This window comes from Acanthochromis polyacanthus, chromosome 14 (assembly GCF_021347895.1).
Source record: "Acanthochromis polyacanthus isolate Apoly-LR-REF ecotype Palm Island chromosome 14, KAUST_Apoly_ChrSc, whole genome shotgun sequence".
Classification (NCBI taxonomy): Eukaryota; Metazoa; Chordata; class Actinopteri; family Pomacentridae; genus Acanthochromis; species Acanthochromis polyacanthus.
In genome coordinates, this window is record NC_067126.1 from 28,592,347 (window position 1) to 28,616,676 (window position 24,330).

Below are 24,330 nucleotides of genomic sequence, written 5' to 3' on the forward strand. Positions count from 1 at the left end.
CCAGTGTATCACAGGGCTACACAAAGAGACGAACTATCGTATTCACATTCACACCTACAGACAATTTAGAATCTGGGGATCTTCTAGCTGCAAGGCAACATTGCTAACCACCAATCACTGTGCAGCCCAGCACAGAGCATAATTAACCATAAAAAAGTTTCAAATTTAATGATGTGCAGTGTAGACGCCCAGAATGTCAATTTTACTTCCTCCGAAGAATAAGGAAGCTACTGCATCTTACCGGTGACAACACGTCTCCATCAAAGCGTCTCTTCGGATTGGCCTTGCGGTGGTATCCAGGTTCAGTCTGAGGAGGCGGAGGAGGGACTTTAGGCGGCTGGGAGCTCTGGGTTTGGTGATGTGGGTGGGATGCCGCCGGGTGGTGGTACTGCTGGTGGTGGTGGTGATGGGTGTGGGCCTTCTGCTTGTGGCCGGTCTTCTGGCTCTGTCGTTTTTTCTTCTTCTTGTTCTCCTTCTCCTTTTTCAGCCTCTCTTCCCTCTGCCGGATCCGCATGAGCTGGACCCGCCGCTGCTGCCGGCTCAAAACCACTTGAGACGGAGAGGACAGAGTTGTGACAACGTGTGGAAAGGAGGCAAACAATAGACAATCAAGGGGGAGTGACAGCATGAGAAAGACAAAACATATTGTAAATACAGCTTTTATGGAGAAAGCAAAGTAACTGATTAAGTCAAGTGGAAGGAACTCATTCAAAATCACCAGAAAAACCAGAAACTCCAATGAGTTGGTGTTTTTTTTTTTTTTTTAAAGGATTTTAATTAGCTTTAATTGTATATGTTGAACTTTTCCAGGGAGGATTGATTATAAATGCAGACCGTAAAAATGGAAAAGAAGAAAAAAACACTGACGCCCATTTCCTCATTTCCTTCATTGTATTCATCCGGTTGGCAGACGGATAATTTTCCTCACTGCATGTACTTGTACTGTGCTGCTCAGTCTCCTGACATATTGTGAGTGGGTGAGTGTGTTCGTGTTCTTTTCACACCCTCCCCGGCAAAGGATGTCTAAAATCTATGCTGTCTCGCTGTCTGCTGATATGACTATTTTTGGGGGACTTTGCGGGCATTTTGATTCAGTGGTGCGATATACAGCAGAATGTAGTGGATCTGTTTTTATTATGAGAGGTCAAAATGTTCCCACTGTACAGATGCACCGTGTAGGTCAGACACTCCTTGTGTGTGAGTGTGGGTGGGTGTGGAAGTGTTATGAGGTCTATTGTTTCTTTTTGCAACACAAGACACCATCTGCCAGGGAAACTGCTTAATCATATACCCTCCCACCCCCCTTTTTTCTTCTCTTCAGCTAGCTCCACCTCAGGCCCCTCTGACCACATGCCTGTGTGTGTGCACTGTCTGTCTTTGTGGGGCCTAAATAAGCTTTAGATGTAACAGTGAGGACTTTTAGGCAAGTCCCCACTTACTTCAAAGGCTGTTTAGGGGGTGATATTAGTGCAAAAGGCTTGCACAATGCACTAAGTCAGTGAGGGTCCTCGCAAGTATATAAAACTCCACAGTATCTCTGCATGTTCTCTCACTGTCGACACGGTCAGGGAGGCAACAAAAAAAAAAACAAGTCAAACACGTGTGAGCTAATTCATTCATGCCCGTGACCTGCATGCTATTCAATAAGCTGACAGATGATTTTCCTCCCTGCTCCACTTGGGTGCCCTGCTTACCCATTGTGCCCCAGTTTATTACCCTCACCCTGCCCTTCCCCCAGTACACCTGCTCCCTCTTTACTTTTCCCCTCCACACCAGTACCCCACCCTTTTCCCCTTCTCCTGTCACTACAATATGCTCGTCGCCATAAAAGGGACACTTCCAGCGCTAATGTCGAAACTCAGTTGGAGATTACGTGTGGTATATGTTAATTTAAATAATACAAATAATGACGACTCTTATCACTAACCAGCAGGAACTGCGGCAACATTCATCGCGCCACAGCCTCCCCCTCATCCTCCCCTATTTCCATTAACAGTTCACGCAATTAATGCAACATTCAAGTACATGCAAAAATACACAATGATCTGTCCTGCTTTTTTCCCCAGTATTATTTGGATTGTCGTTTTCTTTATTTTTTGCATTCGTCCTCTTTCTGACAAATTAAAATTACTATTGTTTTTAATATAATATTAATTTCTTACTACACAAAAAGGGATACTGCTGTTCAAAGCTACAGGTGTTCAACTGAAATCTGAATATATTCATCTCCACTTATAGAAACTCACTTATCTCTGTGTTTCTTTAACTGTAGGGATTGGCAAAATGTTGTTTTTTTTTTAAATTCAGAACAATTACCAATTGTTAGTAATCAAGGAGAACGATGACCGATAATTAAATCATAGCGAGAATGAAAGATCATTGTGTCAAAATTTAAAATACCACAAACATCAACACCAAATTTCATTGAACTGAATTTGCTTTTGGTGAATTAAAAGAACCTTTTCAAAATGTATCCTTCAGTGTTGACAGGATGTGTATCCAATCAGATTGTGCTGTAGGCGGGACACTGCGAGACACCAAATCACAGCAAAAATAGCTTATTTTTAAATCAGTTTATTTTATCCAGATTTTTTTTTTTTAAATAGTGGCATCAATAACTGATAATGGGATTAAACGTGCAGAATTTTGGATTTGCTAATTAATCTATGAATATCCATGTACTGCATATCAGTTTTAAATCCACACCACATGATAAAGAATAAGGTTTTTAAGCTTGTTTTTACTGTATTTTTACATTCTTTTTAACATTTTGTCTTGAACTGAGCAGAATCCTTTCCTTCCCTTGTTTACAGTTTTTCATCTACCTGCACTTCCTCTGTGTAGCTTTGCCGTTCAAGATCTACTTCCCGACACGCGACTGCACATTTTTCAAAATAGCAGTAAAAAGCTCCCTCTATCTCATTGCCCACACCCTCTGACTGGAAGCCATGGCAGCCTGCTGTTTAATCCCATTATTTGAGGCCATGTGTGACTTCTTCTAAGACATAGCTGCGCACATCATACAGCGGCAAAGATCAAATGTAACAACACGTCTTGGTGAGTTTGAGTGCATGAGTTGTGTGTCATGGTGTTTGTGTGTGTGCTGCATTTACATATTGTGTTTGCGCGTGTGTGTGCGATCTCGCCATCTGTGTTGTGGTTGCTTTCAGAGCAGATTATTGCTGCTTCCGTCAGTAAGACATTCTGGTGAAAACACCAGTGTTGGTACATTCAGACTCACAAACAAACTCACACATTCACACACACACACACACACACACACACACACACACACACACACACACACACACACACACACACACACACACACAGACATACCGTATGCACCGTTCCCTGTCCTTTGTAATGGTTATGATTTCTAAAGCAATGACACTGCTTATTTAATAAACTCAGGATTTGTCAGAGAAGCTTGTTGGGGTCTCGGTGAGATCAATACTGGAACAAGTTTTGCAACAGACAGCTGCATAACAGAGCCGGTAGATTATCTGTAGCTTGAGAGTGGTTCCTACTGTGAGCACCGCCTTTTTTGAATCAACTGTCTCTGAGAATATTCATCAAGGATTTACAAGTTCTTAACTGGAGCAGAAGCTTTATTTAAATGTCAGTTTATTTTAGTAAACTAATTGACTGAATTTGCATCCAGGTTAATGCAGAATCTTTATTCATAAGAATGAAATCAGCCACCTGTTTTCTGACAAGTCATGTGGATCTTGTCTCCACAAGGACATGTTTCTCTGTCTAACTTTCAACCTCAGACATTTTTACTTCCCCTGGGCCACGGAATTTTAACAGCGTGTTCCTACCCTGCCGCTCCCATTGCCACCATTGCAAGATAGCAGCAGAAGAGAACATCCGATCTGTGTGTACAAGATTTTTCCCATTGCCTCAAAGTGTTACCAACAATGAAAGCACTCTTCATACGATAGATGTTTTACTACTTACATATTTAATTTGTTACAATACTTTCCTACAATCAGCTTTCTGTTAACAGAAGCCTGCAGTGTGACTTTTGGTCGTAGCTCTGTCACAATTTGTTTCACGGAGCTCAAAATTTTAGTTTTTTTTTTTTAGAGAATTAGATTAGAGTAAATGGTTTATTGTTGACGTTTAAAAAAAAGATACTTGTTGCATAAAATGATTTTGATTAAATATCATGATTTCAATTTTGGATTCTCACAACTGAAAGTCTCGCTTGATGAGTTCAATGACTGGCGGAAAGCGGAACACCCAATGATTATTTCTGTGTTTACAGTTTCTGGCTCGGATAAATGGTGTCATTTTGGCAATTTTTTAAAAAGATAATTTTCCTTTCAAGCGTTGCAGGATTCAGAGAGTTCATTTGCATTCTCTTCTGCCAAATTTCTCAGAATTTGAATAAAACTGTCACTACATCCGGATGAAAACCTGACTACTGTGGCTGCTTTCATGTCCCTCCTGTGTGTGTCTGTATATGAGCCTGTAGTTGCCTGTCTATGTTCTTCTCCCTACTCCTGTTTCTGTGGATGTACTCATGATCTGCTACCTGTGTAGAGACATGCTGTCTGATTCTAACCTTCCTTCTCATCTTTTCTCCCTGCAGGACCTTTTCGTTCAGGCTGCCTTTGAATCAGTGAGCGAACCTGTTTGTGACAAGAAAATCTATTTAACCTGCTCTGCCTCATGCTTCTCCATTTGGGATTTGTCAGCCCTGGTGCCCATGCATTAACTGTGACAACCACAGATTTTTATTGAACAGCAGAAGAAACCCTCAACACACAAACACCTAAATGTTTTACTTTCCATAATTTTTCCACAGAAGAAAACGAGCAAAAAGCTGAGTAAAAGGTAAGTTACACTCTTGTGTTATTACATTTTCTGTTGTTACAAGGTGACATGATGTGATTTTCCAAGTGTGGAAACATTGTAAAATATTGTAAATATGCATTTGAGACATTTTCATATCCAATCATAGAAAATCTCTGCAAAAATTTTAAAATATAGTTTTAAAATCACTTCAAAAAAAGCATTTCTGTTTTAATAATGTTCAACTTTTCACCATCCTTGAAACAAAGAGCATCACAATGTGAGCAAAAACAAACAACCGAACAGCTTTCCTTTGAGTAAAAATCAGAACCCAACAAGCGTGGACAGAAAGGTAGTTTCTCATCCTGCTCCAGACAGTGTGATTGTGTGTGGATAGCAGTATCGCTCACCTTCTGTGTGAGAAAATCCCTCTGCAGTGACTTTCCATTGGATGAGCACTCCAAGCAGTGCCAGGACAGGCCACACACCCAAGATGACCCAAGTAAACCAGCACACCGGCCTCTTTGGGGCCACCTGAGAAGATAACAGTTACAGTTTTGGTTAAGTAATTTCATGCAGATAAACTATTAACAGCTAATTACTAACTAAATCAATTTATTTTGGGATGAAAAGAACACAACATCATTAGTATAATCAGAGTAACAATCTTGAAGATGAAACTATCCTAATGTCATGTTTTATGTTTTGATCCTCCATGTTAAACCCATTAGGCCAGTCTGGAAAAATACATGCAAGTGCCCACATATGCTGCATCAGGTCTTAAGATGGATTTTGGAAGTTCATAAATGATCCAAAACCACAACGCTTCCCAATGTTGACATGTTTACCTAAATATAAGCTAATAAGCAAACATGAAAAAAGAATAGATAGATAGCTAGCTCGATAGCTAGATAGCTAGCTAGATAGCTAGATAGATAGATAGCTAGATAGATAGCCAGCCAGCCAGCCAGCCAGCCAGCCAGCCAGATAGATAGATAGATAGATAGATAGATAGATAGATAGATAGATAGATAGATAGATAGATAGATAGATAGATAGATAGATAGATAGATAGATAGATTAAACCTTGATCGATCCTGGACCGGGGATCAGGGAAATTGACAATATGGGTTCTGAAAATAAGGTAGTGGTTGAGAATTAACACAACTTTGTGTCTACAAATCTACAAATTACAAATAGGAAGTGATAACTTATAGGTCCGATATTGAGCCAATTTTAACAAATTCATGGAATATACAGAATACGTCTTTTTCCTTTCAGAATATTTTGTGTGTATAACCCCTTCTTTTAGCCCTGTTCTAAAAGTGGTGCTTCAGTCCCTCCATCTTTAAAAAACAACTGAGCTGCTGCTGTCCACGCCCCCTTCAGGAAGAAGACTCTCTTTGTATATGTGATTGACAGCACGGAGCCACACAGTTGACCACACAGCAGCCAACTGAGATGTAATGAGTGTATGAATAAGTAAATAAACCTTGTGGGCTGTGAAGCCAACTGTGAATGGCTCACCAAGGAAGCAGCTGGCAGTGAATGGGCAGGATTATGCACATTTTTAGCCCAGCGACTATTGGCTCCTCAGTGTCTACTTAGAGACTGAACACAAATATTACTAGACTGTGAAGCTGAGAAGCCATCTAGTTGTGGGAGGACTAGAGGGGTGGCAGGAGTAGGCTTCTTGATATTTTCACAGCTTTTATTTTAGTCCTGTAAGTTTATAACACACAAAACACAAGAAAAATGGATTTTCATGGATGGATTTGGAGCCATGTTTTATATAGCTCTTCACCACCATCAGCAAGAAATCAAATGGGGTACTGTCGTTTAGAATGATGTGCTGTTATATCCATCTTCGCCCTCTCTAGAAAGTTTTTATGTTATGGCTTTCCTGTCACCGGGGAACATTATTTGGTTTTATATTTTTGTTCAGTCTCAAACTGGTGTGTATCGAGGACAGCTAACCCATTACAATGGAGGCTCTGAACGTTTTGACTCCAACCAACGACAAAATCATTTATGGGAAAAAAACCTTGCAGACTATTGACTCCTGATGCCAACATAAAGCTATGTCACTGACAGGTAATGACTGCAGAGACAAAGAAAGAGTCCAATTCTGAACTCTGTGCTCATCTCTCTATTTCTATTTACTGTTTCTCCTCTCTCCATCTTTTTTTCTTCTTGCTGTCTTCTGTTTTCTCTCAGATTTCTCTGCATTGGACAGTCATCCTAGAACCTACCTCTCTCCAAGGACTGTGTCTTATTTAAGTTCATATTGCCTTTCAAACATGGATGTTTGTTTCCGTCTCCTAGTTATGTCAGTTGTTTTGCCTCTTGTGTGTTTGTGATGCGTGTCCTTTTTCCAGGTCATGATAGTAGTAAAGAGGCCATGTGGCTCAGGTCCTGTCTGTCTGGTGACTAATGGGAATTGCTAGGCGTCCTCTTGGGTCATTCTTCTTTGCAACCTTGGCTGTCTATATTCTAAATGTCTTCTGCTGTTTTTCTGTACATGTAACATCCACCTGACATTCCTCCCTAGTTGTTCTCTCTGAGGTGCTTTTCTTTTTTCTTCTATTAAAGGGTTGTTTTTAAGGTTTTCAAGTTTCTTTCTTATCCGAAATAAGAGTCTAATTGGCAGCCGAACAGCCCTTGAAAGCCTCAATATGCTTGAATTAAAGAACATTAAATCACATCATGAGCCTCTTATTTAATAGCCAAACCTTCCTTGCCAAACACTCTAACTGTAATGTTTACAAATGAGATTTTTATTTGGAATCCAACAAATTTTGAGCTCTAGTATACCGTAGAGATTTGAAGCCAAAAACCGTGTGAAGAGAGAATTTGCTATATTGTTTCTACCAAGGCAGAGAACATACGTATGAATTAACAATGCATCAACTAAATACATTCGAAATTTTTTAGTTAAAATACATCAGTGTCTATAGGATCACCTTCTAGTTCATACCATGACATTTAATTATGGGTCAGTATATTGGGTTTATGGGATTTCTGCATTAGTGTGATAATAAATTTCCACTTGTCAGACCTTCGGGGTATTTACAAATGGAAGAAAATTGACTTTTCATACACTCCAACATGACACCACAGAATTACATATCCCACTGCAAACTATTTTATCCTATTCTGAGCTCTGCCTGCCTTTCTCTCATCTATGCACATATCAAACACACAGACCTTCCTGTTCTCAGATAAACACTCAAATCTTCTACTGATCTTCTCTTTCCTCTCAGTTTCGACCTGCAGGCACACCTCGAGCTCCTGGAGAAACTTTTGCAGACAGTGCACCAAGGTGAAATGCCTAAAACTGCTGGTGGTGACAGCTCTATAAAGTGGTCAATATCCGAGATTTTAATCTATGAGTCTACCAAACTGTCAATCTGTCAATGACTCTCTCTGGAGTGTACTAACTTGCCTCAAGGTGACTGACATCCCTCTTCCTCCGTGCCCACCAAAACGCACATAAACCCACACAGAGACGTGCTTACCCTGAGTCTCTCATAGACGTAGTGCACCAAGGCGAACAGCTCTATAAAATAATCCACGGTGACAGTGATGATGGCAGAGCCGAACGTGGCGGTCGAGAAGGTGACGAAGCAGCGCTGCCACTGAAGAGTGAGGACGGCAAATAGCGTCCCAGAACCCAAGAGAATGCCCAAAGGAACCCACACTGTTTTGGGGTGGTAGAACTCCTCCATGACCTGAGAGGAAGAGAAAAAATTTCATTTTACTTTGCCTGTTTTCACAGGATTGTGTAAAGCCATGTGAAATCATTAGCAGCAGCAGAGCAAATCTACTTAACTCTAATGTGGCATTCAAATTCCATCAGCAAAAACTCTTGATGCTGCTAAAAATTAAACCTCAAGGCCTGCCTCACACTGTGGTTTGCAGTCAGATTTGTATTATTTTGAGTACTAATGTGATAATGGTATTTAGCTGGTGAGTGAGCTACTTTGCCAGCACACTCAATGACAAACTGATGTGATCTCTGGAGACACTGGCATTACTGCTGGGGCATCATCATTTTAATGGCACTTAAAGATCTCCTGGTTATATTTTGAGGCAGAATTTGTTAAAATAAAATTGTATTCACAAACATTGCAGACAATTTATTAGACTGACAAGTGAGCTCTGCTCACAGTAAGAAGAGGTGGTTCATTTGCACCCATGCACGACTCTGATTAGTCCAACAACTATACACACTAAGAACACTCTCCTCTGAGAATAGCATCATGCTTTCTTCATAAAGCTCATTTGCATGAAAGAATGAAGGCTGACATTTCAATTACACATGTTTGGCACATAGAGCCTGATGGATTCATTTTGTGTCCAAATTCTCATCACCTCTTCATGGTTGAACTGCTTTCAAAGTATTTACTGCAGTAAAGTGTAACACATAATAGCTAAAAGCACTCAGTTTGACTTTTCCAACAGTGCCAGTAGTTCCTCTGCACCAGAACGTGTCGCCCAAACAAATTCATTTTATGGACATCAGATTTAATCATAGTTTAAAACTACATACACTTGTGCGTCCATCTCCACATACAATACTTGAGAACCTGTCAGTGCATCAGATACATGGATATGTTTATATCATGCAGTTCAATCATTGTATCATTGATCAAATAATGTTAACAAATACATGCAATGATAGGATACACTGTAAACAAAAAGAAAGTTTTACGGTAAAATTCCGGCAGCTGTGGTTGCTAGAATGCTACCGCAAAATTTGAAAATTTATCTGAAGACACCATATAAAATTCACTTGCGATAAATATTACAGCATTTTTCCATTATCAGCACAACAGTTAGAGTATTTAACATTCAATATATGTATTTGTAGCAAAACATTGTGGTTAAAGCTGTCATAAATATTAAAGCATTTGTCAGTTATTAACACAAAAACACGTCAATTTGACCGGTAACAAACTGTATTTTTTTTACACGTTGTAAATTCAAAAATCGCCATGTTACTTGTTCTAAATATTGCAGCATGTTTCCATTACCAGCACATAAATATGTGCTTTTAACTGGGAAAAACTGTATTGTTTTCGAGAATTAAATGCAAAAATATAGTATTTTTATACATATTATGGTATTTTTCCATTAAAACTGTGCAGGAGTCGAGAAATTAATTTTTTAAGACAAAAAAAAATCTACAAATCACACTTTTTTCCTGATTGGCCTATTTACAGTGATACAGTGTTATTTAAACTGCATCAAACTGTTTTAGAATCTACAGGTTTTTTACCGTCATGGTTTGACAGTTTTTCACTGTAAAATGACGAACATTTTTGACAGGGGACAAACGTTTTATTGGTTTACCATCTCTGCAAGTTTGTTACTGCACTTTAGTGAATTTGTATTCACTAAAGCATTGAAAGGTATTTCATTTAAGCACTAGGCACATACTTTTTCTGTCTCATTTCTACATGATACAGCATCCACCATCATGGACAGACATATTTAAGACAATCTTCCCTTTATTATGTAAAGATATCTCTACTGCCAGCACTGTATAATGAGATGCACGTAAGAACACCATTTTATATTACCTTTTTCCCCTTGACACTAAGGCTAATATAAAAAAGTAATATCATATCAAATGTCGGAAAATGTAGAGCATCCATACCGTAGGCTCTGCTCTTATAATGACCAAGAAAAGGGCTTTAAAGTGTCGGTAGTGACATTCCCCAGAAAATATCCACAGGCTCATAGGGTTAATCATTTATCTTGCACATGGCCATAACTCACCACCAGTGACGCCACTCCGATCAGCAGGCCCAGCAGCAGGCCCACCATAAACAGACCCACACTGCGAACCAACATGGTCACCAGGCCACACAAGGTCCCGATGCCGAGGCCGATGCCGACGGACGCCTCCACACTCAGCTGAGTGTCCATCACCCTCTCCTTGTAGCACAGCATGAAGATGACCACGGAGCCAAACATTAGTCCTGTGAGGAACAATACGGCCTTGAAGCATCGATAGCCTGGAGGAGAGAAGGGAAACAGAGCTGTTGTAAGGATATCAAAGCATACAAACTCTGAACTGCTGTACCTGTGTGTGTGTGTGTGTGTGTGTGTGTGTGTGTGTGTGTGTGTGTGTGTGTGTGTGTGTGTGTGTGTGTGTGTGTGTCTGAGTGTTTGTACACGTGAGCCTGAGTGAACAGCCAGAACCATCTATTAAATCCAAATGAAATCAGATAAAACATAATGACAACATGAAACAACAAACAGCATGATGGTGCGCATATGAAACATTTCCTTGCGCCATTAGCAGCAGCCCAGAACAGAGAGGAATAGTACAGTCAGGAATCCACCCACACATACATTCACACACAGACACACACACAACAGCAGAGGGATATTCAATTTTAGCCTTGAATGATACGGTGCCAAGACTAGTGTGCAACAACATGAACACAACTAATGGCTTCCTCTTTAAAAAAAAAAAAAAAGAATGAAAAGGTTTGGGTTGCCAAGTCTTGCTTTTTCTGTCTAACTCTTTACTCCATTTTGAAGCTTCCATCAATGAACAGTTCAGCCGCATTTTCAGAAAATGTCTGCAGAATATCTAGACTGAAATCAATCCGCGAAGAAATTGTTAACATTTACATCCACAGACAGGATGAATGATTGCATGACTTTTGCAGCCCAAAAAGGATTGGATTATTTACTGACCAGCACAAGTTTCTTACAACGCAAGTGCCGCATGCATTATTCTCTGACTTAACTTTTATTTTTTATTCCATAATTACATGCCACAGTTCTCTCTGTTCAGCCTTGTGATAAACTGTAGATTGCTTTGTGGTTTTGCAAACGGTTCCTGAAATTAAAAGGCTGTTAACACGTTTCAACAGAAAAGACAAAGTATTACACAGAGGACGCATAATAAACACCAAGAAATGTAACCAGCCACCATCCTATGGTGTGTAAGAAAGAGAAAGGCTCTCACTGGAGTATGGTGGGAACAGATAAATTGGCTCTACAAACCTTTATGAAATTGCTTCAGAATATGATAATTATCATATTACAAAAGGTCATCCACATTCATTAGTCAACAAGCCTGCTGAAAAGAACAGCTGCTCCTTTCCATTTTTTTCCTTCAAATGCTCCCTCCTCGGCTTTCTCTTCATGTGTTTCAATCAAAACAAGAAAAAAAAAGACTCCAAAGCATTGAAAGCGCATCATATCAACAGTTTAAATCTCCTTGGCCTTTTGCTTTTATGTTTATTAATGTTTGCATCTCCCTTCATTTTTCTCAGCATCTCTACTTTTCCCTCTCTGACTGCACTCTGTCTCGAGGGGACCCGGCGTTAGATTGTTATCTTTGTGTAATCAGGCATCGCACAGCTGAGCTGAACAATACTCTGCCCCTCGTCCAAACCAGCGTCCTTGCTCATCCCTTGTGACCATACCTCATTTATTTGATACACTTCGTATAGCTTTCTTTTATTCCTTCACCTCAATCCTGTGTTTGGAAATCTTTCAGCCACCATGTGCGGTGAAAGCCACTGTATTCTTCACAGCTGTTTGCACTTCTTCTGTGACAGAATGCCTGAAGGAATACACAGAGTAACTGGAGCATTTCAGGAGCGTCTGCAGCCACCTGAACATTTGTTTGGTCAGCAGCTGTCACACATTCCAAACACTGCCAGATTTGATGGTCTCCAGTCAGTGAATAAAATATGAGATATTGTGCTTCTCCTTTACTGCTCCTAATATCTGGCCCATTTTCCTTCCTCTCTGACCCATCCCTCCCTCTCCCCTCCCTCAGTCTTTCATCCCCTCACTGTTCTACTACCCTCTGCTTATCCCTCCAACTACCTCTTTTGTTCCTCATTGCATTCCTTAGTTTTCCTCCAGCCATCAAACCATCCCATCTGTTCAATCTGGCTTATTCAGCTCATGTCTCCCCCCCTTCTCCCTCTCCCTCTCTCGCTCTCCTTTTTTTCCCTCTTTGCCTCATCCATCTTGTTGCACTAACATCACTCATCATTTCTGCTGCAGCTTTGTGTTTGTGGATCAAATAAATGACAGCTAATCTTTTCTCCCCAAGACCTTGGGACTCAACCAGATTCTGCGGTGGCAAGAAGGATTTATCGGCAGGGAGAATCGGTCGTCGCGCTGATAACCAACAGAAATGCCTTTTCCCCTCATATCACTCAAATGTGACTGCTGTGTTTGGGAGAAACATCAACATTATGCATTGCATCTCATTTGCTGAACAGTGATTTGGGCACCGAGAGTGACAGCGCAGCACTTCTGTTCGCCTGTGAATATGAAGTCAAACAAACAGAAAGACAAACAGACGCCATATGGATTGAGAAGATCAAGTATTTGAAGTAAAATGCTGCCACTCGTTTGCTGACATCTTGTTATGTGATGCTTTATTGCTTTATGGCAGCATGTATGAAACAACTTCATTGGATGATTTTGATTCTCTAAATAAAGGCACTTCCAGAGCTGGCGTCTGTTAAGTGTGCAAATGCTAAAAACATTTGCAGGATTATAATATTAGCACACCAATACCATGAGCATGTTTGAAATACAGCTGAGCTATACATTTCCTCACTAGAGGTAAAATCTATGGAGCGATGTTTGCTACATTTTCATTCAAGCAACATGTTTTTTTCAGGGCTTTTAGTCACTGTAGTGTTGCTACATGCTGTCAACTTTGTAAAATAAAGTTCTTGGGCAACCTGTTTGCAATGCAGGGACTGATGCCAATGCTTTCCTAGGACATATACAGTGAATGTTAATGCTGTCTGTATGCTTCAGTGAATCGCTCTGTGTCTATTTGCATGCAACAAGCCTGCTCAGAGCTTCAACACCCATCAATATTCATCCAAAAAAACAGCACACAGGTTGCTGTCTCCCCAAACCATATTTATATTCTTTGAATGGAACACAAGGATATAAAAATACCACCCAGGCAAAATGCCAGGGGTTCTTTTACAAAGTTTTTTTGTATGGAATTAAGCAATATATTGTACCCATTCTTGCTGTAAGTCTATCTAGCTAGGCGTTGTAGTTTGTGTTATTGGAGGGAAAAGGAAAGGCGGTAAAGGATTGAAGTTGAGCAAGATGTGATTTTGTAGGCTGCATTATAATTTATATGCAAAACTCTAAACATTACCAGTGGAGACGAAATCCAACTAAATAAATCAAAAACTGATCCCAGATTCATTATATTTGAACAGCTAAATGCTTTGTTGGCTTAACAGAGTAAGCTGCTGTGTTTTGTTTTGGGCTTAAGTTTGACTGTGGGGAAATGTGCATGTTTTATAGTTTATTTTTTTTCATTTGGAAATCACATTGTACAAGAAAGATCATTAAAAAAAATCAATATTCTGACAGTATATGCCGCACGTTCTTGTGGTCAGGTAGTTACTCATGCATAAAATGTCACTGAGGCACTGACATTTCAATTAGAAAATATTAGGAAATAAGACATTTCTGCTTTATACTGTCCAGTAAAGGCAAGCATTCATTTGATCCTGTATGCCGACATTCCAACAGCCCTTACTAAACCATCATTAACTCGGAGAAAGACAGCAAGATGAAAATCACTTTGCCATAGTACTTTTGATTAATTGTCAAGCTCTGGGCATCTTTCTTCAGCAGTGCTGCTGGAACACTTAGTTGAAAGAAACAGAAACATACCTCTGAATAAGGAGCAGAACACAGCATGCTTTAGTGTTTTTGATGATGAGAGCAATTTAGGATTTTGATGAAACTGAAGAAAATATAAAGCTGGAAGCGCAGAGTATGTGTTTACAATGGTGTAGTCCAATTTACTCTCTAAAGAAAATACATATCAGTGCCACAGCAGTTTGGTATGTAAGGAATCAGAGTCTGATATTGGTTCACACAGCCAGAAACTAGAGAGCCACACTGCTCTGAAATCGATACATACAAGAGCAGAGCAGAATGAAATAGAAATAATAGAAAAATGACGAACAGTGGAGATTTTATAGGTTTTTGGTGGTGTGTCTTATCAATTTTTCAGTCATTTCTTGGCACTTATGCATAGAGGAAATCAATCGCTATTCAGCGATTCCATCATATCTGTCATTATTGCTCCTGGCAGTTCTCTGTTCTTTGCACATGCAGAGTTTGTGCTTGCAGATACAAAGGGAGCAGCTTTTAGATTGAGTGAGAGTCAGAGCATAGTAGGTAAAAAGGCATGACTACTGGTGGATCATAAATATTATTTTACACGAATGTTAAAGTAGATTTGACATTTTCAGTGACACACTCATTTGCTTTCCTGCTGAAAGTTATATAAAAATGACAGCATTTGCACAAATCTGTTTAGTGAATATGAAGCAATTGCAAGAATACATTTGTCTGAGTGTAAAGTCAAGAAACAGGCAGTCAGGTTTTGGTCCTTACCAATACATCCTTACCAGCATCTGTAAATCTTACAAATATACATGGTATGCAGTGTTTGTTTAAAACATACAGAAAGTGCGGAAATGGCATGTTGTGATTTACAGGGTATTACCAGGGTTAAATGCATCTTCCTGGAGTCTCCACTGTTTGCCTGGCCACCTCATGCTGACAAAAAGACTGCATTACATATGATTTAAACAGAAAGATCTACAACATGTTCTATCGTAACCTTTACAGATGCAGATGAAATGTGTTTCATGCCTTTTTTTCTGTCTTACTGCTTTCCTTTTATTGTCCTCCTCTTTACCTCCACCCCAGCTGGTCAAGGCAGATGGCTGCCCTCCCTGAGCCTGGTTCTGCAGGAGTTTTCTTAGTACTGCCGGGTCTTACATTCACAATTTAGCCTGGTAAATTTCCATTTCATATCATTTGGAAGGTTTTAACCATAATATTTAATATCCTCAGGTAAATTCACAGTGTAGGGTCTTAATGTTAACATGGAAACTTGTTAGGTCAAAGTTCAATATTAGTATTGTTTCTCTCCTGCAAAGCACTTTTGTGCAACAGCAATGGGGATTAAACTTGACTTGTCTTTTGTTCAGCTAAACTAAGTGGCCGTTGATGATAGCCTCACAGTCAACATACAAAGTAGTAGTGTTCTTAACTTTAGAAAAAACATACCAGTGGGTATTCCAGAAATGTTCACTTATTATTTTTGACTAAATCATCACTTACCAAAGAAGCAATAGATGATTCCAAAGAGGCAGCACATGGAGCAGACCACTGAGGGCACAATCTCATATCTCCTCTCAATCTCCTGGTCACACTTCAGCCCCACCTCAGCCAAACCCAGCAGCCGACTGGTGGACGTCATGATGGCTGAAGTGGAGAGGGGGAGGTTTAGGGAGAAAGAGGAGGACAGGGGTCAGGGGTGGAGGGGATGTGAAGGGATTTCTGGATCAGTGGACTTCACCCATGGAGACGTTTCTCTCTGCAAATAGTAGAGATAGAAAAAAGAAAGATGGGGAAAAGCGGCAGGAGTGAGTATGATTGAGAGAATGAAAAAAGAAAGGAGAGAGTGATAATTGATTGTTCATTTTAAGTACTCAGCTGTGAGTGCTGACAGTGCAGTAAGCAGGCTCCATAATTTTGAAAAAAGAAACATCTCAGCACAGCCACACAAGTATTGCTGCAGATAAAAATGCAACTCAGCCACTATCATTCACTTGGTGTTACCGTAAAAAGGTTGCAACAAATTGTTGCCAACAGTTGGGAAGTATTGGACCAGCAGCAGAAGATGTGCAGCACACTCAGAACGGTTGCCATGGAAAGATCAATAGAATGCATTTGCATAAATCTGCATGTTGTGGGAAATTTGTGGCACAAGTACGAGGCAGTTTGTGGGCCCTGTATTTGTGCCACGAAGCTAAAGTTTTTAGAATTAATGTTTTCCCATTTGTACTTGGTCCTGATCCGTTACTCCTCTGATCACTCACTTGAAATAGTAAATCAGCTGTCCCGTGAAAACCATGTATCTACAAAAGACTAATTTTGCATGAGCTGCAAAAAAGAGCCCTGTTCTCAACTTCATGACTATGTAGTTTTTAAATTATCCAACGGGCTTTTAAATGATTCACTTAACTCAAGAAGCAGGAGAATTTCCCCTGACTATAACACTTAATCCTTCAGTTAACATGAAAAATGAAGAATCCCCACATTCCTTAATACACAGTTTTTATTGCACAGCACTGTATGCAGTATAAAACTTTTAAGAGACAAAATGTTAAGTTTATTAATCAAGAATCGGGACGATTAAGGTCTGAGAGTGTGGACAAGGAAACAAGGATTTTTGTTAGACTTCAGATGGTATTACAAGGTGAGAAAGTCAAAAAGCCAGACGAGTGGATAATTTGTAAAAATCAGACTTCAGTCCAGCAATGTAAAGGAGATACAGGTATAACGTATGGTACATTTTAACTTTAGTTCTCTGAGTGAAGAGACTATGAGACTGTGAAATGCAGTAAATGCAATGTTGTCAATTTTAGTTCTGTTCAGTATGGATTGCCATGGTATCTTTATGTATCTTACAAAGTTGTGAACACATTTGTAACCATACCTAGTTATGATATATTACACGTATTACTGTTAATCTTCGTTTTTTCCTAAGATGTGTAAATAGGTCAAACTGAAGAATTTCTGTAAATTTAGGATGTGCAGTTTCCCAATGGAATATAAAAGCTACATTTGCACTAACAAAACCAACATAAAATGAAAAAATGTATATATTATGTGTTAGGGAGTAAAATACATGCACTTATTTTGCAAGGAAAACTTTGGGATTAAACGGGTTAATGACCTCTTTTTTAATTCCTCCGATTCGCGTTCTTCATTGCGCAATGCATGACGGTACATATTGTTTGGTGACCATTGGCTGTATGCTACTTTTCACCGTAATGGTGGGATATTTTGAGTGCACTATAAGGGGTGTAGCATTGGTAAGTTAATATTCAGATAGCACTCCAAAATAAAAGGACTCTTTTGGTTGTAGTGAGTGAATTCGGACACCTTCACACCTTTCCAGGAGGTGCTCACTTCTTTGTTTACAACCACCAGCATGGGAATTCAGTTCGCTTCATGCTAAGTTTATTTTGTCGAATGGAGTAAGTTGCCTGAGCCAAAGAGCTTTTGAAGAGAGACAGGGCTAGAGGAGAGACCTCCGCTGTCAGCCGACGTGAAAGTTTGCGCTCAACACAGACTACCACTGAGGGTGTTAGCTGCAACGATATGCGGCTTCAGAGAGATGCAGACACGGCCGGAGAAAAGTTTCCCACCTGCTGTTCAGCGGACCGGGAAGTGTGCGCTCGGCAGGAATCACACCGAGCGCGTCAGCTGACAGGCAATACGCTGGTGTTTGGGATTACAGCCACAGGAGCTGGAGAGACAAAGGAATAAATCTAACTTAATCTGAACGGGAAACGGCAATCCAGGGAGACCAGACAGAAGTCCAAACCACAGCAGGTAAGCGGATATATGCTGTAACCCACACATACACCTATCAGGCATAACTTTATGACCACCTGGCTAATATTGTGTTGGTCTCCTTTATGCTGCAAAAACTCTTCTGGCCTAGTGGGGCATGGACACAGGACCTCTGGGGATCTCCTGTGGCAGTGAATTCTGTAGATCCTACGGGTTGCAGGGTGGGACCTACCTAGACCAGGTTTATCCTGGCACATCTCACAGATGCTCAAAGATGCGGACCTGTTGAGTGTGGAACCTGGGTGAACATCCCTGGGCCACTCTTGAGCAGTTTTTGCAGTGTGTCTGGGTGCATTGTTCTGCTGAGGATGGCAATTGGCATCAAGGACTGCTGTTATCATGGGTGGTGGAGGAGTTCGGGAGTTGCTTGGCCTGTAATGATTAGGTGGGTGGTACATGTCAAACATTCACATGAATGTCAGGACTCAAGGTTTCCCAGCAGAATGTTGCATTATGACAAGATGATTGATGTTATTCACTTCACCTGTCAGTGATCATACAGAATATGTTTAAAGTGGGACAGTTTGTCACACTGCACTGTGACTGAGTGGAGATCAAACAATCAGCACTGGTGCTTTCTAGGTGACCTGTGGGGTGTGACTGAAATATCCAAGGACCATGATGGGCAGATGGCTCAATTACATTTGAAATATGTAACTAAGTGGAGAAATAGTCTGGAGACAAAAGAGAACATCAACGTAAAAACAAAAAGATACATGTGATCATATGCATTTGAAACATTGCAAGCTTTGCTGTTGCACTAATCCCACTGTATTCTATCATAAAAACTGTATTTTCACAGTTTATCAGTGCTTATTTTAATTATATATGAATAAAAACAGATAAGATAACCCTTACTACTCCCCTCGTCAGGGGAAATTTCCAGTGTTAGAGCAGCAAACAACTTTCAGAGCAGCACTAACCATCCATCCATCCATCCTCTATACACCGCTTTATCCTCACTAGGGTCGCGGGGGGTGCTGGAGCCTATCCAGCTGACTCGGGCGAAGGCAGGGGACACCCTGGACAGGTCGCCAGTCTGTCACAGGGCTACATATACAGACAAACAGTCACACTCACATTCACACCTACGGGCAATTTAGAGAGCACTAACCATATGTACAGTAATGATAATAATAATAGCAACAATATGTACAATATATACAAGAATGAATGACAAAAATGAATAAATACAATACTACTACACTGTAAGTGACATAAGTGACATGCATTCAATGTTTCTGAAGCAAAAATGTGTTATTATACAACATATTTACTCTGTTATTTATATCGTACATTTGTAAATACAGACTGTTTGCACTATCTTTAAGATTTCTAAGACTTTTATCTTGCACCTTCTTGTTTGCACTGATCTCGTTGTACACTATATAATGACAATAAAACACATTCTGTTTTACTCTATTCTAACATATCTCTCATTTAACAAATTAATCTATGTAAAATTACAGAACCAACTGTTATTTTTCTATTTACCGAATTTCAGAAATATATTTACAGTAGTTAACTTCAAACAAATTGTTTCAGCAAGCAGAAGTCTATTAATTAAAAATTAAAATATGTGAGAAATTATATTAAATTTTGCAAATTTATTTCAAAAGTACTTTTATGTTTAAAAATGTCAGCTTTCTTTTTCAAAATGACATTTTATTTGTATTCACAGTTACAGGTTTTTTTGATATGATTTTTTTCATTGACACTTATGTTCACATTTCAAAAATACTGAAAAAAAATCTTAAATCACTGTTTTTGAACTGTGTAGAAAAGGCAAAACCTTTGTTTCCATCAGAGCAAGTGAAATCACGCATTGTATAAACAAGCTTAATCAAACATGCAATATTAACAATACCATGGTTATATTGTTGTAGTTATTTGATGTGATTACCTCCTGCACATAATAAGATTCCACTGGCTGCATTTAATTTACTGTAATATGTAAATGTTGGGGTTTTGCAGGGCAAGCAGTACACTCAGCTAATGGGACTCTTCCTACTAAGCTATTTGTGAGTTATGACCAATTACTGATTTTAGTATTCACTTCCTGTACTTAGTGGAATGTATACCTTTCATCTAATGAGATTTTGTGTTGAGATGAGCTGTATTATACTGAATCGCAGCAGTGATACTCAATCTCTCTGCTAACTTTATTCTTAATTGATGTTTTTGTGTCCTTTGGGTCATAGAAAGAGCAGGAAGATCAGTTTGGGGTGGGTTGTCGATGCAGACGTGCTGCTCGGAAACAGAAACCCATTGCTTTGTCTGAAAGGCCTGTTTTTAAAGGATTAAGTGGACGTCTGTGGGATGAAAACGTGTGGGGTTTCCGCATTGATCTTTTTTATAGTGTTTCTGCCGTCAGCTAACAAAGCGATCAAAGCCAGCGATGTTTCACAGATCGCGCGTGAGGATAACTTCGGGCAAACACGGTCAGTCAAAATGTCTCCCACTAGCCCAGCGTAAAACAGAAACATCACAGCTTCGGCAGGACAAAAAAATTGCATCAAATCAAATGGTAAAAGCGGATCTTTTAAAAATCAATTATGCAGAAAACTCATGCAGTTGCAGTGTAAAGTGTGTGATTTATGGATCATAGACTCATGCTGTTAGATAAACACCCACACACAGCTCCACACTCATTCAAGCACTGAATCCCAAAGATTTAATTTCCAGCTGAGACACAAATTAAGATCTAGTAAGTCTATAGTCTCACTCACTGGTAGCTACATTTAAATTGAGCTGCAACTGACATTATTTCACCAAGCAAGTACTTTACTCTGTCTTTAATACAGCTGTCCGATTTCTCTTGCAAAGGCACAGCGATTAATGCAAATGTTTCTTAAGCTATTCGCTGCCTTTCTAAACTCCTTCTTCACACAGATCTTTCCATTCCCAATTTTTCCACAGTCATGTATCCTGAATATGAAAATCTTCAGTTGTCTGTTCAGTAAAGTCCCAGATCTCAGAGAGAGAGTTTGTTCTTTCCGGATCAACAGATGGTAAACATAAAATTTTAAAAAAGTGCGGGTTTGCTGAAGTAAAAATTGCAGCCTGTCACGCATTTCAGCATAACTCCTGTAGAAGAGTGCAATACTTGTTCCACAGCTTCTTTACTGATACACCTGGAGCTTTACAGAGCCCATCTTCTGCACATTCATAGGTTTGTACATTTAAATTTTGGGGTCTATTAGAATATTTTTATGTACATTATGTATATACATTGCTACAACATCTTTTCTCCTCATCCGTCTAAAATGCACCATCTCAGCTTCTGTCTATTTAAGGCTCCCCAGTCGAAAAGCTCAGTCTGCTCTGATTGGTCAGCTGACAAAAGCAATGCAATGTTAATTACGGTAGCCCCTGATCTATAATTACAGTGATAAAGACATAGCTTTAGAGGCTGGTGACAAAATAATGGCTTAAATAATGAGTTACTTTTTTGTTTGAGGGTGTGCCAAACTGGCTGCTTGGCAGGCATTATGGAAATGTGTTCCATAGTGATGTAAATAAGTAACAGAAGAAAAGCCTGGACCTCAAACCAGGTGTTTCCAGTAGTTTAGTAGCAGTGTTTTCTGTGGCAGACGGTAACTCCCTTGAGCTCTTATTTTTGTTTGCAGAGATTTTATATGAACAAAAGGCACTTAAAGAAAGGGGAAATCCTTAAAAAAACCATGATATGGGCTCTTTAAGGAATTACCAGAAAGGGAAATTCAAATAGTTGTGCTGTGCGGTACAGTGGCTTTGGTACAGTAGCACTACCACTAAATCATATCCACACTGCACCCTTCCTTTACAGTCTCTGTGGGTTTGAGGTTGAATATTAAATTTTTAGTTCTGTTACCTGTGTCAGGTTTCCTCATCCAGGTCAATGCACTTGTCATGTCTGAGTACAGATAACATACCCACATACTGTCGCTCTGTTCCTGCCTGCCTGTCCTTGCCTTACACATTCATACACATAAATGTATGAAGTGTAAACACACACTCAAGCATTCACTCTCCTGCCTGGTTACACGGGGGAGGTAGCTCTAGTTATGAAGTAATGACTGTGGCACGCACACACGCAAAACAGAAGACACGCTGATGTTTTAGCAACACAACATGTCTACAGTCTGGTACAGTCAGACTAATAATCAGCTTTATGCAGCAACTGACTTAAAACTGTGAAGGTGTGTAGCACAGGAAGCGATAACAATGACTAAAATCCAATTCTAGACATGATTTCACAATTGCATTGCTCAGCATATTTGCTAAAACCGAGAAACATGTAAATGAAGTCACATAAAGTATTGACTACAGCAACCCAGTAAATTAGGATGCATTGACCATCCTGTTGTTGCAAGCTGGAGGAGGTCGAAATCAGCATGTTTCAAACTGACATGTAGCTTTACTGGACACAACAAGCCCACAATCAGCACTGATAACAAAACAACCTTTACATGCAAAATGCATAATTGTATAGCAATATAAAAATGTGGAAAAAAGATTAAAGTTAACTGAAAAAAATAAAAATCTAGCATCAAAACTATCAGTTCACATTTATGAAGTTGATGTGAATGAATTCCACTATGTGACTCCTCAGATTCAAGGACAGAATATCATTTATGGAGCAGCAGAGGGATTTTCATTTTAAGATGTGGTAAAACTTGGCTGAGATGTATAAAAACAGTGACTTGCAGTAAGATTTTTTACGGCCTATATTGGAAAGTTAAAAGCATTAAGAGAGAAAACACCTCTGCTAAGGCTACACAATCCTCTAAATTATTCAAAGCACCAAAAATTTAATTCAGAAATCATTCACAAAGTGGCTGTTTGTTGGTGCAAATCATTTAAAAACCTGGATATGCTCCTGCAAACCAGAGCTATGATTTCAAACCAAAGGAAAATTGTTCTAGTTTGAATTCCCTACAGAGCGGGTCAAAGAACCTGAAAAGCAGTTGGAAGAATTCCACTTCATAATTGCTTCCACTCCAATAGTGAAACAGATTGCAAAGACTGCAGCTTAGTTACACCACAGGCGCCCCTGAGTCAGGAGGAAGACCCAACTGAGAATTCATGACAAAGGATGCTACTGCAATGCCAGAAAGAATAATCACATAGTGAAAATGTGCTCAAATGCAATCGTCTCTAAAGCGGTCTTTGGTTTCTGTTTTCTTTTTTCTGCTTTCTTACAATGAATGTCTTCTCAAGACAGTCAAGAACTTTCCTGCACTTCTCAAAACACTTTTTAACCTTTGTGCAAATGTTAACCATCAGCTCTGCAGGGATTTGTTAAAAATCTGATTAAGAAAAAGTTTAGTTTTTATCATGTGTGCAAAAGTGCCTGTGGGAGTCCTTACTTCTTCTTCTAGCGTGGTAGGTCCATCGTATCCAATATTAACAGATGGAAGCGAAAAAGAAAGTTCTTTGCAGCACAAAATCGAATAAATTCTTGGATGAGGTGGTGGGTTGCTTAGTTACACAGTGCTGGCTAACGAGCGAGCTACATGCTAAGCTTAGAAATACCGACACCCCCGCAGTCACATGGGGACGTGGGGGAGATCGTGTCGCACAATTAGTCTGATTCCAGTGAGTGTTACAAACAAGTTCCAATTAGAAAAAGGCAGAGCAGTGATTTGAAATCGAATTTCCTGATGCAAATTGAGTTGTTTTTTTTTTTACTTCTAAAAGGGGAAAAAACACTTTTGTTGAGGTTCAGAGTCAATGTCCAACAGGTAAACAATGCCACAGTTTGAGCACCACGCAATCCTTCAATCTTAAGCACTCCACCCATGTATATTCTGTTGACAGCTTTATCAAAATGTATGAATTTGTTGTGAATATAACAGTAATCATCCTCCGTTTACGCTGCATGTCAGTTTCTGAGTGGAGAATTTGTCGATTCACATCCTGTGGTGACCCGACAGTAACTCTGCCTACTGCTACACCCACAGAGAGATGACATGATTAGAAAATAGCCCACCAATAAGGTCAGAAGGAGGAAGAGCAAAAACAGCATATTATGCAACAATGTCACGTCCTGTCTGTTGCTATAACAACCAGCAA

General features: G+C 39.6%; 1 protein-coding gene across 2 annotated transcripts in view; it reads right to left on the reverse strand.

Annotated features, from left to right (window-relative positions):
• tmem198a (transmembrane protein 198a) overlaps positions 1-24,330 on the reverse strand; it is a 42,139-nt gene that overhangs the window by 3,438 nt on the left and 14,371 nt on the right. The window contains exons 2-7 of one of the 2 annotated variants that reach the window (XM_022190269.2): positions 18,066-18,166; positions 15,970-16,225; positions 10,588-10,826; positions 8,322-8,534; positions 5,214-5,337; positions 242-549 (exon numbers count right to left, since the gene is read on the reverse strand). In XM_022190269.2, the coding sequence (XP_022045961.1) occupies positions 242-549; positions 5,214-5,337; positions 8,322-8,534; positions 10,588-10,826; positions 15,970-16,108 (1,023 nt within the window). In that variant the 5' untranslated portion in view covers positions 16,109-16,225; positions 18,066-18,166. The remainder of the gene's footprint in view (positions 1-241; positions 550-5,213; positions 5,338-8,321; positions 8,535-10,587; positions 10,827-15,969; positions 16,226-18,065; positions 18,167-24,330) is intronic. The other variant, XM_022190268.2, reaches the window with a different exon arrangement.